This window comes from Convolutriloba macropyga, chromosome 8 (genome assembly GCF_964194025.1).
Source record: "Convolutriloba macropyga chromosome 8, txConMacr16.3, whole genome shotgun sequence".
Classification (NCBI taxonomy): Eukaryota; Metazoa; Xenacoelomorpha; order Acoela; family Convolutidae; genus Convolutriloba; species Convolutriloba macropyga.
This window is the reverse complement of record NC_134475.1, coordinates 51635128-51660680: the sequence shown is the minus strand read 5'-3', so window position 1 is coordinate 51660680 and position 25553 is coordinate 51635128. Positions and strand designations below refer to the sequence as shown.

General features: G+C 37.8%; 2 protein-coding genes across 4 annotated transcripts in view; both read right to left on the bottom strand.

The window, feature by feature from the left end:
• Window positions 1-25553, bottom strand: part of LOC142344811 (uncharacterized) — a 340173-nt gene that overhangs the window by 9515 nt on the left and 305105 nt on the right. The window contains exons 3-4 of one of the 3 annotated variants that reach the window (XM_075396785.1): window positions 1361-2540; window positions 3-1261 (exon numbers count right to left, since the gene is read on the bottom strand). In XM_075396785.1, coding sequence (XP_075252900.1) covers window positions 3-1261; window positions 1361-2540 — 2439 coding nt within the window. Of the gene's footprint in view, window positions 1-2; window positions 2541-25553 lie in introns of all 3 variants that reach the window. The other 2 variants (XM_075396786.1, XM_075396784.1) reach the window with 2 other exon arrangements.
• Window positions 11214-23922, bottom strand: LOC142344813 (histone H4 transcription factor-like). Its single transcript, XM_075396788.1, has 3 exons — window positions 23583-23922; window positions 15675-15917; window positions 11214-12246 (listed from the first exon to the last, which is right to left on the bottom strand). The coding sequence occupies exons 1-3, from the start codon at window positions 23916-23918 to the stop codon at window positions 11392-11394; spliced, it is 1434 nt and encodes a 477-aa protein (XP_075252903.1). The 5' UTR covers window positions 23919-23922; the 3' UTR covers window positions 11214-11391.

Sequence of the window (25553 nt, the reverse complement as noted above, 5' to 3'; positions counted from 1 at the left end):
ACTCTCCTCAGTTGACTGACATGATGATGAACAGCCACTCCACCATAAATTACGACACTTTTGATGACAGTACCGTGACACAATTTCTTAGCTTCCTGCTCTATCTGAACTGCTAACTCCCTCGTGGGCGCTATTATCAATGCTTTCGGTTCTTGAACTTCCATCATGGAATCACTGATCTCGTTAGACTCAAAGATTTTGCTGATTATTGGGAGTAAAAATGCGGCCGTTTTACCCGAACCTGTTTGAGCACATGCCATGATATCTCTGCCTTCGAGTGCATTTGGTATTGCATGTTTTTGAATTGGGGTTGGTTTGCTGTATTTTGCCTTTCTGAGGTTGTTGAGGAAACCCTGGGAAAGCTTGGCATCGTCGAAGTGGTCGATGGCCGATTCGGGGCTATGCCCTGTCACTTTGACAGGAATTGAATCATATTTATCAAAATTTATTCCAGTATGTGTGGTTCGAAACAAGGACTCTTCAGAAACATCGTTCTCTTCCGGGACGTATGTCACTGGCGCTGCTTGGCCTTCAGGGTAAGGAATAACTCGGCACTGGTCACTTTTAGGGGCATTACATTTGAAGCATTCTTCTCTCTTGGCAAAGTTTTTAGCTTGGCATTCGGAGCAAAACCAGTCACCAGGTTTGCCATCATCTGCACCGGCGTCATCATCTGGGCCGCCAAAAGTACCTCCAGCACCAGTCCGTCTGCCGGTATCACCTGCTCCACCAAATCCTCCTTGTGCATCGTTGCCAAACCCACCCCCACTTTTTGCGCCAAATCCACCACCGTTATCATTTCCAAACCCGCCACCTCTTCCACCAAATCCTCCACCAGTATTGTTACCAAACCTGTTATCGCCCGAAGCACCAAAGCCACCAGCGCCTCTCGCGTTTTCTCCCGCGCCTTCTGGTTTTTCGGCCTGACATTCCTTGCAAGTATTACGACTGGCGAAATTCTTGAAACCACAGGAACAGTTCCAATCTCCAGGTCTCCCGCGATTTCCACCACCACCTCCACCCCCAAATCCCCCGGCTGAACTAGCGCCTGCACCCTCAGGTCGACTCTCTCTGCATTTTCTGCATGAGGTACGATCCATAAAGTTGGTCGATCCACAGGAGCATGTCCATTCTTCCTTCTGCTCCCGAGCTGCACCGCCAAATTTGCCACCACCTTCAGATTTTTCTCCGAATCCGCCTCCTCCAAAACCACCTCTGTTTCCCCCGAATCCGCCTTCAGTCTCATTTTCTCCAAAGCCACCTCCTCCAAAACCACCGCCTCCACCCTCGGCTTTTCTTCCAAATCCACCTCTGTTTCCCCCGAACCCGCCTTCAGTCTCGGCATTTCCTCCGAAGCCACCTCCTCCAAAACCACCGCCACCTCCAAAACCACCACCTCCACCCTCGGGTTTTCTTCCAAATCCACCTCTTTTTCCCCCGAATCCGCCTTCACTCTCGTCATGTCCTCCAAAGCCACCTCCTCCAAAACCACCGCCACCACCACCACCTCCAAAACCGCCACCACCACCCTCGGGTTTTCTTCCAAAACCACCTCTGTTTCCCCCGAATCCGCCTTCACTCTCGTCATGTCCTCCAAAGCCACCTCCTCCAAAACCACCACCACCTCCAAAACCGCCACCACCACCCTCGGCTTTTCTTCCAAAACCACCTCTATTTCCCCCGAATCCGCCTTCACTCTCGTCATTTCCTCCAAAGCCACCTCCTCCAAAACCACCGCCACCACCACCACCTCCAAATCCACCACCTCCACCCTCGGCTTTTCTTCCAAATCCACCTCTATTTCCTCCGAATCCACTTGCACCTCTTCCAAATCCACCACCGCCTCCAAAACCACCTCCTCTCTCGACTCTACCTCCAAATCCACCTCCCTTTCCTCCAAAGCCACCCCCATCGCCTCCGTTTTCAGCTTTTCCTCCAAATTCTCCCCCAGCATTTGTACCTACTCCCTCAGGCCGGCCCTCTTTGCATCTTCTGCATGAAGTACGATCCATGAAGTTCGTTGACCCACAAGAGCAGGTCCACTCTTCCCTCTGTTCTCTATTGCCGCCACCCCGAGGTCCACCACCGAAGTCCCCTCCTTCAGCTTTTGCTCTAAATCCACCACCTCCAAAGCCACCCCCACCACCACCACCAAAACCACCTCCGCCATTCCCTCCAAATCCTCCTCCAAAACCACCACCATTCCCTCCAAATCCACCTTCTCCAAAACCACCTCCACCATTCCCTCCAAATCCTCCTCCTGTTTCAGCGTTTCGTGGTGGTCTGGCACCAAAACCACCACCTCTTCCTCTATTTTCCCTAAAGCCATCTTGGCCTTGCCCTCCAAATTTACGCTGTTTGTCTCCAAAATTTCCACATTGGTTTTCGCTAAACCCACCGGTGTTTCCACCACCAAAACCTTGACCTCCGAAGCCACCAGACGATTGAGCTTTAGTCTCCCCAAATTGATCACTCTTGGCACTATCAGCAGGCGGTCGCCAAACGAAATTGTTGTTGTCGTCTTCGTCGTCCCAGGACATCTGAAATTACCAGGTCAACAAAGATGTGTCCAGTTTAAGACACTTCGGTCATATTTGAAAAATTGAGTTTGTCCCTAAAATTAAACAATGACTTCCGGAACAGCTTGCACTAAAATTATTGATACAAATAAAGGAAGCTAGTTTAAACTTCTTAGGTTAAGGAATCACCGAATCACACAGCTGTAAAAATTACGCGATCAGTCGAATTGAGAAAAAAGGACGAGGTCGAAGAATCAGCCTAACAAGAAAGGGAAAAACAGAGTGGAAAAAAGACATTCATACAGATGTCATTAGAAACACGTCATGGATGAAAAAAGAAATAAAGGATGTCAAAGAGTGCCGGAAAAGTAAAAGTAAAATTGTGTTATCAGTTTTTAAAAACTCAATTTTTAAAACAGCTCAGCGATTGCCGCGTGCTTGCTTCTCGGATCATTTTTATTCGTCAAAAATTAGCGACATTCTCTCACACATTCGAATCATTTCAAAGTGTGAGAGAAATAGCGACATTCTCTCACACAATCAAACCATAAGTCCAAACGAAATTGTTGTCGTCTTCGCCGTCCCAGGACATCTGAAATTACCAGATCAACAAAGATGTGTCCAGTTTGACACTTCGGTCACAAATTTGAAAAATTGAGTTTGTCCCTGACATTAAACAATGACTTCCAGAACAGCATGCACTAAAAATATTAAAAATATAAAGAAAGCTAGTTAAAACTTCTCAGGTTTAGGAATCACCGAATCACACAGCTGTAAAAATTACGCGATCAGTCGAATTGAGAAAAAAAGGACGCGACAAAACGAGGTCGAAGAATCAGCCTAACAAGAAAGGGAAAAACAGAGTGCAAAAAAGACATTTATCAAATGTCATTAGAAACAATTCAAGGATGAAAAAGAAGGAAAGAAAGGAGTTTTGCATGTGACATTAAAGTGAAGTTTGAACTTTAGGAATTTTAACATGTCAACGAGTGCCGGAAAAGTACAAGGAAAATTTTATAATCAGTTTCTGAAAACTCAATTTTAAAACAGCTCAGCGACTGCCCCGTGCTTGCTTATCGGATCATTTTTATTTGTCAAAAAGATGAAAATTAGCAACATTCTCTCACACATTCAAATCAAAAAATATTTCAAGCTGTAATTACTGATCAAAATTCGGCTTCAGTAATCAGCTAAAAAGTAGAGATCGAAGTAAACTGAAAAAGTCTAGGAAGACTCTATTTTGCTCATGAGAGTCGACGCACCAAAAATTAACCTTGATTCTATGTTATCGCAATACGGTTTCATCTCCAAATGATTAGAACCTTTAGGGTCTCTATTGATAGCTAATAACAGAGCAAACGTGACTTGACGTTTTTTCAGTGACTAGTTACGACGCAAACATGAAAATTTCAAGTTCATTTATAATGCAAGAGTAACTATTTAACCAGTAGGCTTGCAGATAAGGTCCAATGACAATTTCGGCAAATATATTAGAGCACATATCATCTTTTCAGTTGGTTACAAAGCGGAAATTTTCTGCTCAAAATTTCTTGGGGATCAACAAAAAAGGCCATGGAAGAGCTGTAAGCGTCAGCTGCAAGAATTAGTCAATCAAAGAGCTGCAGATCTGGTCAACCGTAGATATAGTTTGTTCTTAGTAGAAATCCTAGTTCTCGAGATCAGAGTGCTCGATCCTCTCGGACGACATTTCTGACCTCGAGCTCACCCAAGCTCTGGCCGAAATGAAAAACGGTAAAGCCGCAGGGTTGGATGATATCTGTGTGTAACAGTTGAAACATCTCAGCGAAGCGGGTTTCTGTTGGCTACTAGAAATTCTTTCAGCCTGAGCTGAGCGTGAACAGCTTCCGAGGGAATCGGGCCAGGCAAAAGTTACCGCCCTACCAAAGTCAGGGAAAGATATTTCATGCCCAAACAGCTACCGCCCTATCTCATTTTTCTGCCATACATACAAACTGCTTGAAAGAATAATACTTCAGTCTGGTCCCCATTGTCGAGCCCATGATGATAAAGGAACAAGCGGGCTTCAGACCAGGGAAATATACAACCGGCCAAGTCCTGAATCTCACTCACCCAACATATAGAAAACGGCTACCGAAAAAAATTTAGACTGGAGTTGTTTTCTTGGACCTGACGGCCTCATAAGATACGGTCATTCACCAGCTCTAGCTGCAAAAGCTATACGAACTATTCGGCGATACAAAACTCTGTCAAGTTAGTCGTGAAATCCTTACAAGCCGCAAGTTCTACGTTGTTCTAGAGACAGCAGGAAAAGCAGATGGCAGAAACAAAGTAACGGACTGCCATAGGGTACCGTCCTAGCACCTTTGCTGTTCCATGTCTACACGAACGACCAACTTCTGCCGTCTGCATCTCGGACAATGGCCTTTCAAGATTCAAGTATCGAAAATATTGAACAAAAAATGTTTAGTGCCCTCAACGAAATGAGCGAATTCTACAGAGCCAGCAATTCGAAGCGGAACTCTAAAAAAAACAGAGATTTCTTTCTTTCATCTGATTAACAAATCAGCAAAACGAGAACTCGAAATAGTCTTGGAAGTAATGCAACTTACACATAAACCCGAACCCCGGCGGTTACACAAACCCAAACCCAGAAGAAAGAAAACAGAGGTTTCTTTCTTCTATCTGAATAACAAATCAGCAAAACGCGGACTCAAAATAGTTTGGAAGGAACACATAATACCTAGGAGTTATGCAGCTTACACATAATACCTAGGAGTGTGTTCTGGATCGAACACTGCTAAAAACGACACTGCCTCAATGTACGATAGAATGTCGCGGGTAGAAATAACCTTCTACGACTTCTAACGACATCGAGCTTCGGAGCTGACCCAAGAACTCTCTAAATCAGCCGCTGAAAATGCTTCGCCTGTCTGGTGTAGGTCATCCTATGCGCAGCAATTTGACATCAGTGTAAATAAGACAAAAAGAATCACCGGTTAGGTACAGTATTTGTATGAACTGGTTGGGATAACTCCACCTAACACCTAATATACACCAGTAGGCAGCTGCCAGAGAAGGAAGACGGAAGCAAACGACCTATCAACGCCACCCAATGTTTGCACAGACTGCAGCACCGCTAAGACTTCCATCTCGACGCTGCTTCCTATCAGAGACTTGCCCCCTAAACATGCCAATCATCCTAAACATGCCAATCATCAATTACAGAAGCAAGAATTGGAAACTTGTTTCTGAAGTGTGAGGCGATCACATCACCCCTCACCAAGAACTACCCGTCGGCTCCCACCTGCACTGGAAAAAGTGGAAAGAATTGAATAGACTCCAGGCGGGAGCTGGACCATTCCGCTCAACCCGCTACAAATGGGGACAGATTGCTCACCCCACGTGCCCCCTATCTGGGGAAGAGGACATGGCCCTTATTTTCGAATGCCCGAGGCCGTTCACTATTTTTGACCTGTGTTACGAGGACGTGGCCTCAGAAGTATGAAGAAATGTAATGGAGCGAGTCTAAGGGCTACCAGTAGCGTGGACACGAAGAAATAGAAACCGAGAAAAATTGATCTTTGGTGTTCTCAAAATTTTCGTAAAGTTACATGTACTGCAAAGTGAATGCATTGTAAGTTCTGTATGTTTACGCCTCAAGAGATTGACCAAGCACTAGCAAAGACAGTTCGGGGCTACCACTGCAATAACTTTTGATTGCGAACTGTGTGGTAGTCAATCTAGACGCAAAGTAAGAAACAAGAAACAGTTTCAAAAAAAAAGTCTTCAGGTTGAGCTCCAAAAAACCTAGTATTGGAATCCTCAGCAACATGATTTAAAAAGTATCTCTAGAAAAAATCTTGGATTTCATATGGAGTGCAGAGAAGAAACAGAAGAATCACGATGGATCAAAATCGGATTACTTATCAAAATCTTTCGCATTTTTGATCTATGTGAAAAGTTAATGAAAGACCAGTAGGACTGTCGACAATGTTAACAACTGAAAAAATATTACCGAATATCAAACAAGAACTTCCAATGCAATCTAGGACTGTGTTCTTGAGTTCAACCACAAAAATAGGTTCTTTAATTTGAGCGAAGTATTAAAGTTAAAAATTCGATTCCTGATAAAATAGAGGCAGAATTTCGTCACAAAGAAACTTAGTTTTTTTCTACAAAATCTAGCTCCTCTTAGTTAAACAGATTTGCAATCCAGATTTGCAATCCCTTTTTTGGCAGAAATAATAAAACATAGCTGGCAGATTGCCAGAAAATAGCCGCAATAGATTCGTAGATCGGTAGTCTAAAAAAAACAGTAAAAAGACAGACCAAAAAAATTCGTCTTTTCATTGAAGGCTGATCTGTTATATTTTGATTAAAAATCTGTATAAGTTATTGCTGCCTCTATTAGCTGATCTCAAATAACCTTCATTTAGAGTGACACGCACCCATTTGACCTTATCTCTTTGAATTAAAGTAAATAAAAGTCAATTTCAAAGTGAGGAAGTCATTTTTGAGAGTGAGGTAAGTCAAGTGTGACCAAAAATTTAATCACGCGAATAAACAAAAAACTCGCTCCACTAAGAGCGAAAAATGACGTCACACATGCAATTCAGTTGAAATTGCATGAACGAATGAACAAAAAGTGGCTGTGACGTCATATGGTCGTAACAAAAATCATGACGACGAAATAAAAAAACATAGCAGGACAAGTCCTGACGTACAATTCAAAGAATTTTCATTGACTAAACAGCAAAACTAGACCTAGAATGGACTATGAGTGAATTGAGGAAACCATTTTTAAAAAATCAGATCGAAAAATAAGAAAAAAAACAAAAAATCAATGTCAAAATGCCGCATGTGAACAAAAAAAACTACTAGCGAGAAATGAAAATTTAATTCAAACAAAAAACTAGGCCTAGAATGAGCTGTGAATGGATTGGAAAAACCATTTAGAAAAAAATCCGATCCAAAAAATCGAAAAAACAGTAAAAATCAGAGTGAAATTGCCGCATGTGAACAAAAAACCACTACCGAGAAACCGAATTTTTGTTCAAACACCATTTTCGCACTCTACTTTAAAATTAGAGCGAAAAAAATTCACGCCGCAAAACCACTCGCTTTTTCGCTCCATTTCCTGTTTCGGCGTGACCAAAATCACTACTCCAATTTGACTTCAAAAATCATGAAAATGTGTGAACAGATCTTAAAAAAAAAAAAGACAGCGCCCCAATACAATTCAAATTCTTTGAATTGTAAAAAACCAAGAGAAGGTCAATAATAGCCCCAGCTACCGCTGTGCGGCTATTAAAAAAAACAGAGACAAAACGGATTCTCGGATACGCGGGACCACGGATGCCGCTTCGTTGAGGGAACTTGGACATCAGTGAACGGTTTCAAGCTGGCGGACATGGCGCATACGAAGTCGAAAAACGAAACACTGCCTTTCAACAGCTTCACAAGATACCTTGTTTAAATGAGAATACTTCGTTGAATTGAAATATTAGCAGATTTATAGTACCAGAAAGCGTGGACACGAAGAAATAGAAACCGAGAAAATTTGATCTTTGGTGTTCTCAAAATTTTCGTAAAGTTACATGTACTGCAAAGTGAATGCATTGTAAGTTCTGTATGTTTACGCCTCAAGAGATTGACCAAGCACTAGCAAAGACAGTTCGGGGCTACCACTGCAATAACTTTTGATTGCGAACTGTGTGGTAGTCAATCTAGACGCAAAGTAAGAAACAAGAAACAGTTTCAAAAAAAAGTCTTCAGGTTGAGCTCCAAAAAACCTAGTATTGGAATCCTCAGCAACATGATTTAAAAAGTATCTCTAGAAAAAATCTTGGATTTCATATGGAGTGCAGAGAAGAAACAGAAGAATCACGATGGATCAAAATCGGATTACTTATCAAAATCTTTCGCATTTTTGATCTATGTGAAAAGTTAATGAAAGACCAGTAAGACTGTCGACAATGTTAACAACTGAAAAAATATTACCGAATATCAAACAAGAACTTCCAATGCAATCTAGGACTGTGTTCTTGAGTTCAACCACAAAAATAGGTTCTTTAATTTGAGCGAAGTATTAAAGTTAAAAATTCGATTCCTGATAAAATAGAGGCAGAATTTCGTCACAAAGAAACGTAGTTTTTTTCTACAAAATCTAGCTCCTCTTAGTTAAACAGATTTGCAATCCCTTTTTTGGCAGAAATAATAAAACATAGCTGGCAGATTGCCAGAAAATAGCCGCAATAGATTCGTAGATCGGTAGTCTAAAAAAAACAGTAAAAAGACAGACCAAAAAAATTCGTCTTTTCATTGAAGGCTGATCTGTTATATTTTGATTAAAAATCTGTATAAGTTATTGCTGCCTCTATTAGCTGATCTCAAATAACCTTCATTTAGAGTGACACGCACCCATTTGACCTTATCTCTTTGAATTAAAGTAAATAAAAGTCAATTTCAAAGTGAGGAAGTCATTTTTGAGAGTGAGGTAAGTCAAGTGTGACCAAAAATTTAATCACGCGAATAAACAAAAAAACTCGCTCCACTAAGAGCGAAAAATGACGTCACACATGCAATTCAGTTGAAATTGCATGAACGAATGAACAAAAAGTGGCTGTGACGTCATATGGTCGTAACAAAAATCATGACGACGAAATAAAAAAACATAGCAGGACAAGTCCTGACGTACAATTCAAAGAATTTTCATTGACTAAACAGCAAAACTAGACCTAGAATGGACTGTGAGTGAATTGAGGAAACCATTTTTAAAAAATCAGATCGAAAAATAAGAAAAAAAAAACAAAAAATCAATGTCAAAATGCCGCATGTGAACAAAAAAAACTACTAGCGAGAAATGAAAATTTAATTCAAACAAAAAACTAGGCCTAGAATGAGCTGTGAATGGATTGGAAAAACCATTTAGAAAAAAATCCGATCCAAAAAATCGAAAAAACAGTAAAAATCAGAGTGAAATTGCCGCATGTGAACAAAAAACCACTACCGAGAAACCGAATTTTTGTTCAAACACCATTTTCGCACTCTACTTTAAAATTAGAGCGAAAAAAATTCACGCCGCAAAACCACTCGCTTTTTCGCTCCATTTCCTGTTTCGGCGTGACCAAAATCACTACTCCAATTTGACTTCAAAAATCATGAAAATGTGTGAACAGATCTTAAAAAAAAAAAAGACAGCGCCCCAATACAATTCAAATTCTTTGAATTGTAAAAAACCAAGAGAAGGTCAATAATAGCCCCAGCTACCGCTGTGCGGCTATTAAAAAAAACAGAGACAAAACGGATTCTCGGATACGCGGGACCACGGATGCCGCTTCGTTGAGGGAACTTGGACATCAGTGAACGGTTTCAAGCTGGCGGACATGGCGCATACGAAGTCGAAAAACGAAACACTGCCTTTCAACAGCTTCACAAGATACCTTGTTTAAATGAGAATACTTCGTTGAATTGAAATATTAGCAGATTTATAGTACCAGAAAGCTACGCACAGCATTACTTTTGATCTCTTAGCACATGGTTTATGCCCAATAAGCATGATTTACGGGGAAGGAAAACGCTTCAAATTACAAAGTTTCCAGGTATTTCAGTCTTTTTTCGTTGCAAAAAGATGGTTAAATCGCTTTGTTCTTTTGCTGATTACAAAGTTGATAAAGCACGAAAAAAAAACACTGAATTCAGATTTTGTTAGTGTTATTAACAATCACTAATACGACAAAAAAAAACAGCGAAAGATTACATGTATCGATAATTATTATACAAAAGAATATATTAAGTCAACTAAGATTGAAACTGAATGCGAGTATTTCACTGTAGAGTTATCTTGGCTTGCTGCTATATAACATAAACCCTCAATGAAAACAGGGCGCCATTAAAAAAATGTTAGAAAAGCATGTCGCTCGCCCATCCCCTTAGCTCATGTTGCTGGTGAGATATTAAAGCTCATCTATGTGAACAGTTCATGCCTTGAACTGTACACATAGATCCTACTGAAGTCAACGAAAATCACTTACAAGAGCAAGGGAATGTTCTAGAAATAAAGCCAAAACAACAATTTTGCATTACAGGAGACACGTTAACGAAATTCATTCAATCTTCGTTTGACAGCAATGTAGCGAATTTCTCTGCGCTTTTCATTTGACTCTTAGTAGTAACTGCCGCCATTGAGTTCAGCTGCTTAAAATTCTGGATAGAGCACTTTAGATCATTGAAAAATCAAGAAGTCAAGCGTGATGAAAAGTCCAAAGGATTAAGCAAAAACTTTGCATGAAAAATACATAGACGACTAAAAAACATTCTTCAAACATCACTTGAGAGTAATTTGTAACCAAAAAACGGGTAAGAAAAAGATGCAACAGAAAAGGAGGACCAAAATATGGAACAGACAGTTTTTCCACATTTCTTCAGAGGGAATCTGTTCCTCCATTTGCCGTACAAGATTATTACAAAAAGTCATTCGAATGAGAGAAGAAAATGACTATAGATTCTACATTTAAAAGCCATCCTGTTGCCGATTTTGAAGTGCATTGCAAATGACCGAAAGAAGATCTGAAGTTCATTCATCCAATTTGCTTTGCCGGTTTTAGCAAAAACAATTGACAAATACAACGATCTTTTTAATGTGTTTTTTAAATCTTTTCGCAACTTCATTTCAGGGCTCTTCGATATTACATTTATGAACTTCAAAAGGAACGAGAAAAAAGATCGAGTTACCCGATATACAGGCACAATGGAAATTGAATTTAGTAGTATGCAAAACAGAAAAATAGAAGACAGCCGAAACACTGCACAATAAATACAATACTAAAATTGAAATCAGAAATACTACTATACAAACGCATGGCAATGTAATAATTGTACAGAACTAAAATCAAAATACTGCGACATCAATAAAGCGTTCATTGGGGGTTGACGTCATAAAATTTCCCAAAAAATCAGAATTTTGAATTGATTCTTCAGGAATAGAGTTCAGAACAGGTTGTGGAATAGTCAAATTTACCGGTTCATAATTACTACTACTGTCTACAAAATCAGTTGAAAGACTTCCAGAAACCAAATCCGGGTCTAACTCGTGGAACTCATCGCGCGCGAGGTAAAATTTTCCATCATCGGCTTTGATATAGCTGAATTTCTGGCCTGATGGTCTTTCAACTTGATGCTTCTTAATCAGGTGCAAACTCAGGTAGATTCCTCGGTTAAAGGAAGTTCCTGCGGGACATAAATGACAAACATATTCAGGCTTGGCCCTGTAGTTGTGTTCTGATTGGTTATGACATTGCAGACCGTATTCAGTTTTGAACTTCTTGTCACAGAACTCACATGATAGTTTCTCTTTATGTTCATGACTTTTAAGGTGCTTTAGTAAGTCGTTTCTTGTTTTTGCAGAATAGTAGCATAACTCCATAGGACAGGGGAACATTCGCTCATCGCTATGTTTGAACTTCCAGTGGTTTCTCAGCGCCGACTTTTTGGCAAAAGGGAGAGAGCATTTTGAACACTGGAACAACTTGACGTGAGTTCTCAAATGCTCCTTTAACAAAGCACATGATGCAAATGAGATATTGCAATAGGAGCATTTGAAAGTCTTGGCACTGTCTTCAAGAACTTGTCTAGCACAGTGACCTTTAAGTTTCTCAACATTAGCAAACTGTGCTCCACATTGAGGACATGCAAACAATTTGGCTCCAGTATGAGTTCGCATGTGATTGTTGAGGTAGAATTTGGTCTAAACAAAATCAAGTCTATGTTGTATCAGAAACATTGAACTACATCTTAAATCCATTCAAAATGTTTATTGTTCCGACCCACTTTAGTGGGAGAGGAACTATATACTCAAACGGGTGGAATTGAAAAATTTTTTCTGATTTTCGTTTTTAAAGAGTTATAAGTTTAAAAATTTGTGAACAGTAGACCGAAATCCGTTGCTTGTTCACATTTTCACTTTTTTTGACAAAAAATTTCGTCAATTTTGATAAAGTTTGTAAAAATTGTTAATGGCAAGTTCACTGAATTTAGTAAAAAAAATTAAAAAGTTTCCTGAATTTTCTTTTTTTCATACAGCTATCGAGGTTTAAAAATTTGCGAACATTCGACTGATTTTCGTTGTTTCTGTTCACATTTTCCGTATTTTCATGCAATTTTTTTGCCAATTTTGCTTTAAAAAATAAGTTAGAATTGGTAAGGATAGTGTTGTTTGCCTTACCTCTAAAAACAAGAAAATTTTCCAACCGCTTGGTTCAATTTTTTAATTAAAGTTTTTGCTAAATTTGTCAAATTTCAGCCTTTTTTTCGTCAAAATGGCACGAAACAGGCTTTGATAGTCAAACTTGTTTAACTACAGAGCATTAATTTCTGAACCTAAATTTGGTGACTCAGAAACAAGCAAGTTTTAATTGTGGCTTCTTTGAGAGTGCACTTGAATTACAGGTTCGCCGGTTATTCGCTAAAAAAACTCATTAATTAAGCCAAAATGTATCAATTATGTCTGATATATTGAACTTTTTGTCAAATAAACCAAATCAATAATATTTGGAACAAAAACGTGTTCCCAAAAGACGAACGGCAATAGCCTAGCTAGTTTTGGTCTAATGCTTGAGTCGAAGTCAAAAGAAAACCGATTGTAGTCAGTCGATGTTTTTTTTAAAAGATGTTCGCATTTTCCCATTTTTTACATAAATTACAGAAAAACATCAAATATGAAAACTTTCTAACAACAGGTCCAAATGGTTTCCTTCCCAGGGAGTTTGAAGGAAACCTATTACGCTTTTTTGTCGAAAGCTTATGGTCGTTTTGACTTAAAAATCCAGGTTTTTAAAATGAACAATGGGTTCTTGAGCTTTGCGATTTTCTTCTCTTTTTTGGTAATCTTCTAGCTTAAAGTCAGGTCACATCGGTTTCCTCTTTGATTAAAGTTTAAGACTTACTGCGATTTAATATTTTAAGTAATCATTTTTCTGCTTTGATACTACAAGTGTTCGTACAAAATTTACAATTTTTGTACATTTCTAATCATTCAGTTGCTTTTTACCCCCTTGCAACATTATTGGCAGTTCATATTAAGAGCATAAGGGAAGGCACATTTGAACATCAGTTTTTCGGCGAACAGATCATTGTTTCAACTGCTTCGACTCTGTCCTCCAAAGGAATTTACTGGATTTTTTCGGTTTTTGGTCGTTATTTGTCGTTCTTTTTGTATTCGTCTGAATTTTTCCAGATAACTGCAGGTCTTAGCGTCTCGCTATGGATGAACAGAGGAAACTTTACTGATTATGGTTAATTGCTAAAGTTTTTCACGATTTCGAATCAAATGTTTTAAAAAAAATAGATGTTTTTTTCACTTTTTGCTTTTTCTGCCTGCTTGTCCCCTGCTCTCAATAAGTACAGTCTGTTAACAAAAATAGTGGTGAGAAAGAAAGGCATAGTGGAACATTTGGAAGTTTTTGGTGCATCGCTTATTGTTTTAACGACCTCGATTCCGGTTTTTTTGAAAAAGAATAAATTGTTTTGTGATTTTCGTATTTGTTTGTAGTTCTTTGCGGAGTCGAATGAGAAACACTGCATAATAGCAGGTCACAGCAACATGTTCTGGAAGAATTATTTTCATGATTTTGGAATCAATTTTGGAAGATATATAAAGATGTATTTTTCAAATTTGAATTTGGCTTTTTTTGTCTACATGTTATCAGTCTCCTTATCTACAAAAAGCAATTTCGAATAAGAAAGGCACAATTGAACAAAACTATGGTTTTCAGTTCAATGTATATTGTTATAAGCCTTCAATACAAGTTTTTTGCAAAATAATTATTTAGATTTTGCTTTTTGTCTATTTTTCGTTCTTTTTGTAGATTTGACATATTCTGATTAATGGCATATCCCAATGCCGTTTTCGAGAAATAAACAATATTACTCAGTAATTGCAGTGGCTATCTAATTGTTTGATGCCTTTGAAATTCATAGTTTTTGAAAAACTAGTAAGATAAATGTATTTTTAAACTTCTTCCTTTTTGTTCTTTTTTTCAAAACTTGTTATCCAGTCTCATTAGTCAGTGATCACATATCTCACTATTGTGTTTCAAAGAACACGCAGTTGACTATATCTTAATTTGTACTGATTCAATTGTGTTTTTAAAGGCTTCGACGCCGTTTTATTGCAAAAATTAACGGAATTTTTGTTTTTCGTCTGAATTTGTCGTTTTTATATGTAGACGTGCGACATATTCCAGAAACTGACAGGTCTCAATGTCTTTTTTATAGTACGAAAGAATATATATCTATTTAAAGTTTTGAATTGATATCTAATGGATTTCATTGAATTATTTGTTTTCGAGAAGACAAACGTTTTTTTATAACTTCGTCCTTTTTGTTCTTTTTTTGTCTGCTTGTTACCGAGTGTCATCACAGACTGTTCACAAGTTTTCTCTACCGAAAAACAAGCTAGTCTGTTTAATTTAGGTTTTATGAGAAACTTTAGGTTTCATTTTTTGTCATTGTTATTGTTGTTTTCTCTTCAAGAGTTACATTGAGCTTTGGTTATAAATGCTTGCTGTTGTTATTTGATTTTTTGTTTGTCTTGTCTCGTAGTCTTAATAATGACAAGTCTCTTTGGCCCGCTAACGCGGCATTATTTACTTTAATCGTTGATTTGAGTTAGAGTCAACTTTTTTTCTTGATAAACCAATTATTGTTGATCATTATATTAGAATTTTTGAAAGTTTTCTATCTCTTGCACATTTGGTCGACAAATAAGCTAAACTTGTGGATATGCGGGATCGGAACCTGATGTGCAAACGCACATTATTGAGCCTCCTTTTTACTTTAAAAACTCTTCCGTTTCTATCGGGACCCATTACTAAATGCTACCGACGTAATGTAATCATTGTTCGCTTTTTGGCGCTCATAAATATATGGAAATGCTAACTACGAGTAACTATAAATGAGAAGTTAAATTCGTCACAGTTAGCAATAATTAGTAATTTGTGGAAATTGAATATGCGTTAGAGTAAAACCATCAGGAGAACTATCATTAGCAACAGAAAACCACGAATAGGATACATTTTGATTCAATAAAAGACATTTACTGCACGAGACACGATCTTGCAAGTAAGATTTTTACGTAAAAAGCGGACAGATTTCCCAATTTCTTCGGGAACTTACTTTGAATAGAGTGCTCCTTTCACAACCCATCCAAGTACATCGTCTCTCAGTCAAAACTGGACTGTAAATATGGCTTCTCACGTGCACTAGATAGCTGTGGAAGCTAGTGAATGTCTCCAGACATGTGCCGTGATTGAGTAGACAAGTGAAGCCTTCCGGAGGCAGATCCGGCAAGCATGACGAAAAGGCGATTAGCTGACATTTGGATATTTGAGATTTCTCAATTGCAGCGGATGCTAACGCCTGAAATACGATACACGAAGTTGCTACATTTCAAGATAGCAAAAATCGCAAAGTGTAACAAAAACTAAATAAAAGGAATAGATCCAAAATCTAATTTCGGACAAAACTCAAAGTCCAATCATTTATACTATGATTATAAAATTCTTCATACATTATGGTTCCAGCTGCTATTAATTTCTAGAACTTTAAACCAGCAGAACTCCTATGCTGAGCTTAGCTTGAATCAATAGCATTTTCCTTGAACATTTGTGTCATGATTCAATTTGCTTCCCAATAAATTGAAACCTGAAAATAAATTAAACTGTCGATATCGCCAACGACTAAATTCTGGTTCGCAAGTTCGGTAAATCGCATAATTACTCACAAGTAAGGCTCTAAGAGAGCTGCACAGCCACTTGGTGGATTGGTGGGGGCGTGATTGCGGGGGAACGGGGCATAGGTGGGTGGGGAATAACCATTTTTTTGGGGTAGGTGGGTGAGGGCAGGGGGCTGGTGGAGTTTAATTAGGTAGATGGGGGTAGGTAGGTAGATAGTTGCGGGGGGATTTGAATAGGGAGGAGAGAAGTTTTGGGAAGAGAACTTCAAAACTACCTTTCGACCTTCAATATTACCGGCAGTTCCTAATTACCGTACATTAGAAATCAGGCTAATGTTAAAATCCATTGTTCGAAAAGGGAAGTCGACGTTCTAAAACAGAAGTCAACGCCTGATAAGAAAAACAAACCTCCTGTGCCACTACTATTATATCTATTATTATTATACCAAATGCAACTAAGGAACCAGTTAAAACTGGCCGGCAATAGGCGCCAATATCCCACCAAAATTTCCCGCGAATTGCATCTCCGTGCGACAGCTACAACAACAGCAACAAAATTCAAGTCATGAACAAACCTGCTACAGCTCACGAGCACCTGTAGATTGCCAATAATCCTCTTCGAGTCACAAAAAGACAAGAGGACTAATCGTTCCGACCCCACTTATGGGGGGAGGAACTATATACTCAAATGGGTTTTTTTTGTTCAGACAATTTCGATCGACATATTCATCACAGAGATATGTGAGTGGTATCATTAAAAAGCTGGTCCAGCGTAGAATTCAAAATTCAAAAGTTTTTTTTTTAATTTCGTTTTTTTCGAGGAGTTATCGAGGATTGAAGTTTTGTGTGAACACGGGATCTTTGTTCACTTCAAATTAAGATATTTTGTAAAAAAAAATAGTATTTCAAAATTAAATTTCACCCCAAAAAACGAACCAATTGTGTGTTCCTAATAGACTGAAGGCAATAAAAAGACTAGTTCTGGTCTTATAGGGAAGTTCACTATAAAAAAATCGAATTCTATTTGAGAGCTCTTTTTCTTATAAAAATTTCCTACTTTTTCTTTTGCTTTTTAAGTCACCTAGAGACAACTCACTTTTCATATCGAAGTTCCGATAAAGATAAACCTCTTTTACAGTCAAATGAAGCCCAATGAACAAAAAACGTTTTCAAGGAATTGCTCGTTTTTTTGGTTTCGACTCTTGAGTTTTCGTAATTTTAAATAAAGTTTTGAATTTCTTTTTGAGGTTTTACTAATTTTTGGAGTCCAAAGGCATGAACTCAAAGACTAACAGTGCAATATTTTCCGTAATGAGCATTAGGTGAACATATCTAGTGCTTTGAGTGGACAGCTAATGGCTGCTAAGACTTAAAAATAATTTTTCGATAATTTTTTTTGAAACTTAACCAATCGTAAACTTATTATCGTGAAGTGTAAGTCATTCTCAGTAATGACAGCACTCTCTTCCTTCCTACTGCAACCAAATTTAATCTGGCTAGCTGTTTTATCTTCTAACTATTGGTTATATGACTTCAATGCCACAAGATTTCAAATTGTTTTTAAAAAAATTTTTGGATACTTTCGTATTATTGGGTTTTCTTGAAATCTTATCACATTATCCTAATATCAATAGCTCCCATTGGCTTAAAGAAGACTTTCAGCGGATCACAGATAAAGTTTTCAGAGAAAAACTTATGGTTTAAATGGCTTCAACATTTTCTCGCACTTTTCTACTGAATTCTTGATTTTTGCCTGTTTTTGTCGTTTTCATAGTCAAAAGACTTATTGTGATGTCTCATTGATTACCTATGCATGAAAAACATCCCTGAACTACAATCGGGGCATATTTGAGCATATTTATTGACTGCCGTTGAAAGCTATTGAATTTAATGCCTGTTAAAATTTAAAGACAATTTTTCAAAAAAAATTTAAACATAAATCTTAAACTTAAATTTGAAACCTTAAACTTATTTCGTGAACTGCTGCTCAATCTCAGTATTGAAAGAACCCACTTGCTTTCTCCTGCAACTAAAATTAATATGGTTAGCGGTTTTATCTTCTAGCTATTGGTTATATGACTTCAATGACACAAGATTTCAAAAATTTCTTAAAATTTTTTGATAATTTTGTATTATTGGTTACTTTTGAACTCTTATCACATTCTCCAAACTGTATACACCTTATCCAAAAATTATTCTAATTCTATTGGCTTATAGCAGACGTTCAGTGGATCACAGCTAAAGTTTTCAGAAAAAAGCTAATAGTTTAATTGGCTTCGACACTTTCTTCTCGCACTTTTCTACTGAATTTTGGGTTTTGCCTGTTTTTGTCGGTTTTTTTCATAGTCATAAGACTTATTGTGACGTCTTATTCATTATCTATGCATGAGTATGACAAACATTTTTTCCCTCCCATCCTGTTATATCTGAGCGTAGTTATTGACCTCCGTTGAAAGCTTTTGAGTTTAATGGCTGTTAAGAATTTAAAAATAATTTTTCGAAAGTTCTTTTTGAACATTAACCAATCCTTAACTTTTTTCTGCGAACTGTTAGTCTGTATGAGTGCTGACAGCATCCTTTTCCTTTCTTATGCACCCACAACTAATCTGGTTAGCGGTTTTACCTCCTACCTATTACTTCAATGCCACGAATTTTCAAATACATTTTTTTAAATTTTCAGCTATTTTTTCTTATTTTTGGATCCTTTTAAAATCTTATCACATTATCCTATTACTGATAATTTCCATTAATTTAGGGAAGAAGTTCAACGGATCATCGATAAAGTTTTCAGTGAATAGCTTATAATTTAAATTGCTTCGACACTTTCTTCTGGCACTTTTCTATTGAATTTTTGGTTTTGCCTATCTTTGTTGTTGTTTTCGTGGTTCTAATGTATTTGATCAAATTCGCTAATTTTTTGAAGTTATTTTGATTAAAAAAACAGGAATCCCATTGCTGAAGAAAAATTAACTGAAAAAAAAGTTTTTAGTGAAAAGTTCATTTTTTAATGTCTTCGACAATTTTCTAGCTCAATTTTTTTCTTGAATTTGGCTTTTTTGCCTGATTTTGTTCTTTAGGTAGCTGTAAAATGCTGACAGGTCTTATAAGCTTGTAATTGAGGATTGAAGGAATGATGTTGCCGGAAGCAGTCAGTTTATAGCGAACAGCTTATAATAAACATTTTCAAATAATTTTCAAACTTTTCAGTTTTTGTTGTTCTCTTCGTCAAATTGTAACTTAATTTCATCAAAGAGAGGTCCAAACCAATTTCTTTTATTTAGAAAAATAACATATCTGCCGAACAGCTTATAATAAACATTTTCAAATAATTTTCAAACTTTTCAGTTTTTGTTGTTCTCTTCGTCAAATTGTAACTTAATTTCATCAAAGAGAGGTCCAAACCAATTTCTTTTATTTAGAAAAATAACATATCTGCCGATATTTTGTCACTGATGTTTTGTTTGTAGGACAATATACGTTTTTATAAATGTTTTTTGAGTGGTCAATTTTTGTGTTTCTTTTTCTATTCTTTCAGAACAATCGCGTAATAACAGATCCCAAGGGTTTTCAAATGTGGCCAAAGTAAACCTTTTTATCTCTCAGTATAAATCCTTCAGCTGAGTTAGTAGAAATAACAATTGAATTAAAAATACATAATATTCAGATAATAGCTAATGATTTTAATGGTAACAATAGTTTGTTTTCGCAAATCAGTTGTAATTTTTTTGAGATTTTCTTTAATTCATTTCTATTGCCTAGTCTAATCAAAGACAGGTCCTTTTTGTTTTTTATTTAAAAAGGATTATTTAGTTAAAAGCTAATGATTTTTAAGACCTTTGAAATTTCTTCGTTTAAAAAATGTTGATTAATTTTTGAATTTCGCCTCATTGTTCGTTCTTTGTCGACATGTTACCTAGCTAGCCTCATTAAGAAAACTTTCCATCTGCTGTATAATTAGGAAAATAGGAAAAAGTAAATTTGAGTAGTTAAGGTTTTATCTGACTGCATTTTGACGTTGTTACTATGTGCATTTAAATTTAGATATTCAGTTTCTGCCTTGAAATTTTTGTTTTTGCTAGTTTTGTTGTTTGTTTTTTTCTCTCGTAGTCTCTTTAATGTCAGATCTCGTTGGCACTGTACTGAGGCATGACATTATGTAATTCAATTAGCAGATAGGTTGTGTAACGATTGTTTTAAACTCAAACATCTATTTTTGTTATCTCTTCATTTGGTTGACAATTAAGTCAAAAATGTAGATGAGCTCGGGTCGGAACACCATGTGCCAACGCACATTAACGAGCCTCCTTGTATAATTAACAACTTCGTTTGGCACCAAAGAAACAACAAATTAAATTTTGAACACTTGGTTGGTAATATAGATAAGATGGGTAATATAAGGTTCATTGTTCAGTTTAGCCGGCGCAATAACGATAAAGGAGCTAATTGCAGAAAACTACGAAGACAAATTTGATAAAAAATTATGTGACGTTTCGTAAATAGCTTAGAGTTGAGTTCAACTGCTCTAAACTCGGAATAAGCGCAATTGGGATCAGCAGTGGAGTTCAAGATGTCAGAGGCCAAAAAAAAAATCTTATCGACAAAGCCAAACAACAAAACTGCATCAAATTTTGTTTGAGAGCCATTAATTATGCAAAAAACGGTGACACTTGAACACGCAAAGAATAGAAGACAAATATCGGAAGAGTTGCTTTCAAATTACTGACCAGGTGTTAGTAGTCGCTACCTTACGCTAAGGGAGCTTACTTTTACTAGATGAGGGAGGTAGGTAGAAAATTAGGGAGGTTAAAAACTGTAGGGGACAGAAAAGGGGGACCATCCAAACCACCTAAAAACCCTTCTTCCACCGTAAATTGACGTTTATGCAGTCTCGCCAACAGTTTTTGTGAAAGAATAGTGAAGGCATTTGGGCAACTATTTAGAGTTTTAATACTATCGGTCTTTAACAATCTATACGCGTCTCGAGACAAAAAAATTACAAGAACTCGTAAAACCAAAAAAGCGCATTAAAAAGACCAACAGACTAGTGTGATCAAATAACAAACTACACATTGGGATTAAAAACTTCAAGAGTAAATTATAAACCTGCCCAGCAAGTCAACAGCCTTATGCTTTTCTTTTCATCTTGTTTCTCTTGACTGGTGCTATCAATGAGCTTAAAACAAACAAACAGGCGTCGGAAGTAGTGATCTCGAACAACAGGTAGTGGGCCTCCTAATTCAGACGGGCGTACTTTTACGGGTTCAAAAATTTCCTTCGAGGGAAGGATTCGAACCCGCAACCTCCCAGTTGCGTCAGTTACCTTAACTCCCATGCCAACTCTCGATTTTCTTTGGTTTACGATCGTTTTTGAGTTAGTAAGACACAAGAGGAAGAATTCTCTAGCTTAAAAGCAGAAAGGTCACTAAAAAACTTTGCATAAAAAAGACACACGTTTATACTAATTGCAGCAAACTTCGTTCAAACTCTTCATTTGAAGAATTTGAAGAAACTCCAGTTGTTTAGTTAAAATCAAATATTCCAATCGAAAATTAGTCAATCGAAATTAACTTTATGCCAACTCATGGAATTTGTCCAAAAATCAATTGCTACTGCCATTATTTACTATCTATCTAATGAGCTACCTTCAAAGCTTTCTTTAAAATTTCCTTAGTTATTGGCATTGTTTAGTTTATATCAATTATTGCAATTGCATATTAGTCATCCATCGTTTATACTATCAATTAATGGCAAACTATTCCAACGCCAAATGATTTTTTCAGATACCTAACCAGGCCAACCCTATTTTCCTTGCTCTTCAAAATTAAGTAAATCAAAATTTGAGAGAACCGCACTTGTGGTGTGCGGCATTGCCTGTTTCACAAACAGTTGACTGACTAAAAATCCAGAATATTGCCACAATTATTCTTCCGTTCGTAAGCAACAACAGGGCCCAATGTAATGAAATTAAAAAAAAACAGAGGGGGTTTGCTCTTAAGCCGCGTATGACAATCCAATGGATGAGTAGTGATCCCCCACTATGAGACATCACTGCATCGTATATAATTTAAAAGACAAGGCACTATACCTCTTTTAGAGCTGCGTCAAAAGAATTGAATTTCTATATAAGCAAACTTGTTATGAATCTAGTCTCTCCTCCCGCATTATGGCACTGCACGAACAATCAATGTCACTCGGCCGGTTGGAACCACCGCACCCTCTGAGGGATATGATAGCGTTGAACAGAAGAGCAAAACTTATTTTCGTGCGTATGTACGTTGTTGCGTCGGAGTATGATTCGTCTTTCTTTTAAGCAATTTTGCGAGCCAGTTGTTTTATAATGCACGTTGCGGACGGTCCTGCGCCCCCATGCAGGAAAACACGAGCGGAACGAAGTTACTCTTCTCGACGTCAAGTATTAGTTGCTCATACTTCATACGTCAAGTATTAGTTGCTCATACTTCAGGCAAGTATTCGTTGCTCATACTTCAGGCAAGTATTCGTTGCTCATACTTCAGGCAAGTATTCGTTGCTCATACTTCAGGCACCTCAACGACACATGATACTTGTACGCTTCTACGGAGTTTCTCGGGCATGACTTGGCAAGTGGGTTAAAGATCTTCACGTCGAAGAAATGACGGCTGAACTTCTACCGCCATTCGCTTTAATGTTTAGTCGCGCGTTTTCATCAGTGCTAGTAGTTTTGTGGATAAAGGACTCGCCTTGAAGCAACTGAAGAGTCGGCTCAACTTCGACATCATAGCAAAGGTCATGCATGATTTTAGCAAAGGTGTCTCGGATCTCATTGTGTCTCCTGTGTGCATACCCCCTTCGCACAGTGGAGAACATGTGATAGGGTAAACTTTTCACCACATGGACAATTAATGGGCGTATTATTGGCCTGAATGTTATATCTAATACAAAGCCCGTCTCTAAATTCGGACTTCGTTAGTGTATATCCGAAACGTTTAAGCGGTAGAGCTGTGAGCCAGTTCGAGGATTTCCGAAGCCATTTCTATTACGTGGCGTCGCTCGGTCTGAAGGCTTTCGGACGAATAGCAAGTTTGGCTACCTTTTTCGCTATGTTTGCTGAAACTTTGAATCAAGTGAAAACTCGTCTCCAATCGTTTGCATCTAAACCTGACGGTCCGTGGCTGCAATGTGTTTTCAAGGCTGCCTTTTTAACTACCGATGCGCCTGTTTTCGATGCGTCCATGTAATTGAAATTCTTTGAGAAGTAAAATTAAGCAGAGGGATAATACTTCCCCACTATTGATTTAACCGCGGTTAAGAAACAGCACATGGACGTAGCGGGCCCGTAATAGGAAAGCACATTTTATAGTTTCCCTCACCTTTAATTGCGTGTGATAGGCATGATACAGAACATGAACTGTTAGGTGATGATGGTGCTCGGCATCAAAATTGTTACACTCGTTCCAAAAGCAATGCAGTGGTTGGTCACAATGCTGGCTCGCAAATAAATGAACGTCTGTGAGGTGAATGATTAGATGCTCAATTGTCCCGAAGACTTGGCAGCAACCAGCCCAACCACATGATAGAGGTAAATGACTTAAATGCCCCCCGCCCATATCACTACAATTCCCAACAGAACTACCTCCAGCTTCACTGGCAACATATACTTGAGGCAGATCTTCATTTGCCTGAAATGCCGGTTGTTGGAAATTCATCGAGGATTCTGAAAATCAAGATAAGCGACTTTTATTGATAAATTTTGATTCATTAGACAGCCAGTGAACTGGATATAGTAGTTCACAATCCTGGGCAGCAGCGCATCGATTGGAGCTCGAGTTTTCAACTCCTTGATACATTTAGTACCTAAACAGAAATTTATCAAACAAAACGTCAGTCATTAACAAACCAAACGGGTATAAAGGCTATGCGTCCCCATTATATCATACGCGAGTGAGGTATGGCACCCTAACAAAGGAGATCTAGTCTTGCTAAAGAAATTACAGAAAAATGCAACAAAATGGATCCTTGGAAACTCCACCGACTACAAAAATAGGCTTCAAACTCTGAACATTCTACCTCTTCCGTGGTACTTGAAACTCCACAGCCTCTTACTTTACTGTAATATCGCCGACGGCGAATACAACATAAAAAAATCAGTTTATTAAGTACATCACAAATCAAAGAACAAGACAAGGCACACATGCAGTTATTGTTGCAAAAACAAGACTATGTCAAAGCCATGAAAACTTTTGGGTAAGAACAGCAATCTCATACAGAAGAAAATTTATTTATTCTGTTGATATACATTGTACCTAACTTTGTGTATACTTAAAGAAATACCTAAGCACCAGAAAGGGACCTCTTCTGTGCAATAGTCCCACAGAAGCTGGAAGCCCCACAATAGTTACAGATAAGACTAGTATAAAAGAGAAATCTGAACTCAAACTAGAACAAGGTATCGAATAAATTCTTTTTTATTAACAAAACTTTGAGATAATCTATGGAAAGTTTCAATGATGTTTCGTCTCCACAAAAAAGATCAACAATAAAGCCATTACTAATCAAGTAATTCAACAGAACGCATTCTCTTTATTCAGGGGTGGTTTCTTGAAGAGGCCAGGTGAGACACTCCTCGAAGTAAAAGTAAGGCAATCTTTCACGTCACGCTGATGAAGGTGTGAGTGGCACACGTATATAGAAAAAAGGTGTACTAAAACCTTAGGTTTCAAGGTCAAAGATTTAGTTTACACTTTTTAAACAAGAATTTAAATGTACTTTTCAAGCAGGTAAAACGACTGAGAAAAATCCCAAACTCCTGGAAAATTGCAGCTGTGACACCAATCTACAAAAAAGATGACAGACGGAAAGTAGAAAATTACCGACCAGTCTCTCTTTTAGACATTGACAGTAAAGTTTTTGAGAAATGCATTTGTTCAGCTTTATACGCTCACTTCGAAGAATTCCTAACAGAACACCAACATGGATTTGGTAAAAAACGCTCAGTTAATACAAATATGCTATCCTTCTTGAAATCAATTCACGACGCACTCAATAACGAATCAAGCACCGAAATTGTAGCATTCTACACAGATTTCTCCAAAGCTTTCGACAAAGTGCCGCATTTTCAGCTTGTACAAAAAGTTGCACATATTGGAGTGGGAGGTTGCCTATTAGAAATTATCATTGACTACTTAGACAATAGGAAACAATTCGTTCGGGTAGACAACACAAGATCGGAAACTTTAGATGTAACAAGTGGGGTACCCCAAGGTTCTCTTCTCGGACCACTCCTGTTTTGCATATTCATCAATGACCTACCTGATGTGTTAGTTTTCTCTGACCCATTTATC

What these genes read in the sequence shown, in the direction of transcription:
- LOC142344813 (XM_075396788.1), bottom strand. Translation starts at nt 23,918, where the DNA reads ATGAATTTCCAACAACCGGCATTTCAGGCAAATGAAGATCTGCCTCAA. An exon ending in CCTATCACACGCAATTAAAG is followed by an intron (nt 15,918 to 23,582) that starts GTGAGGGAAACT and finishes ATCGTATTTCAG; the next exon opens with GCGTTAGCATCCGCTGCAAT. An exon ending in AAAGGAGCACTCTATTCAAA is followed by an intron (nt 12,247 to 15,674) that starts GTAAGTTCCCGA and finishes GATTTTGTTTAG; the next exon opens with ACCAAATTCTACCTCAACAA.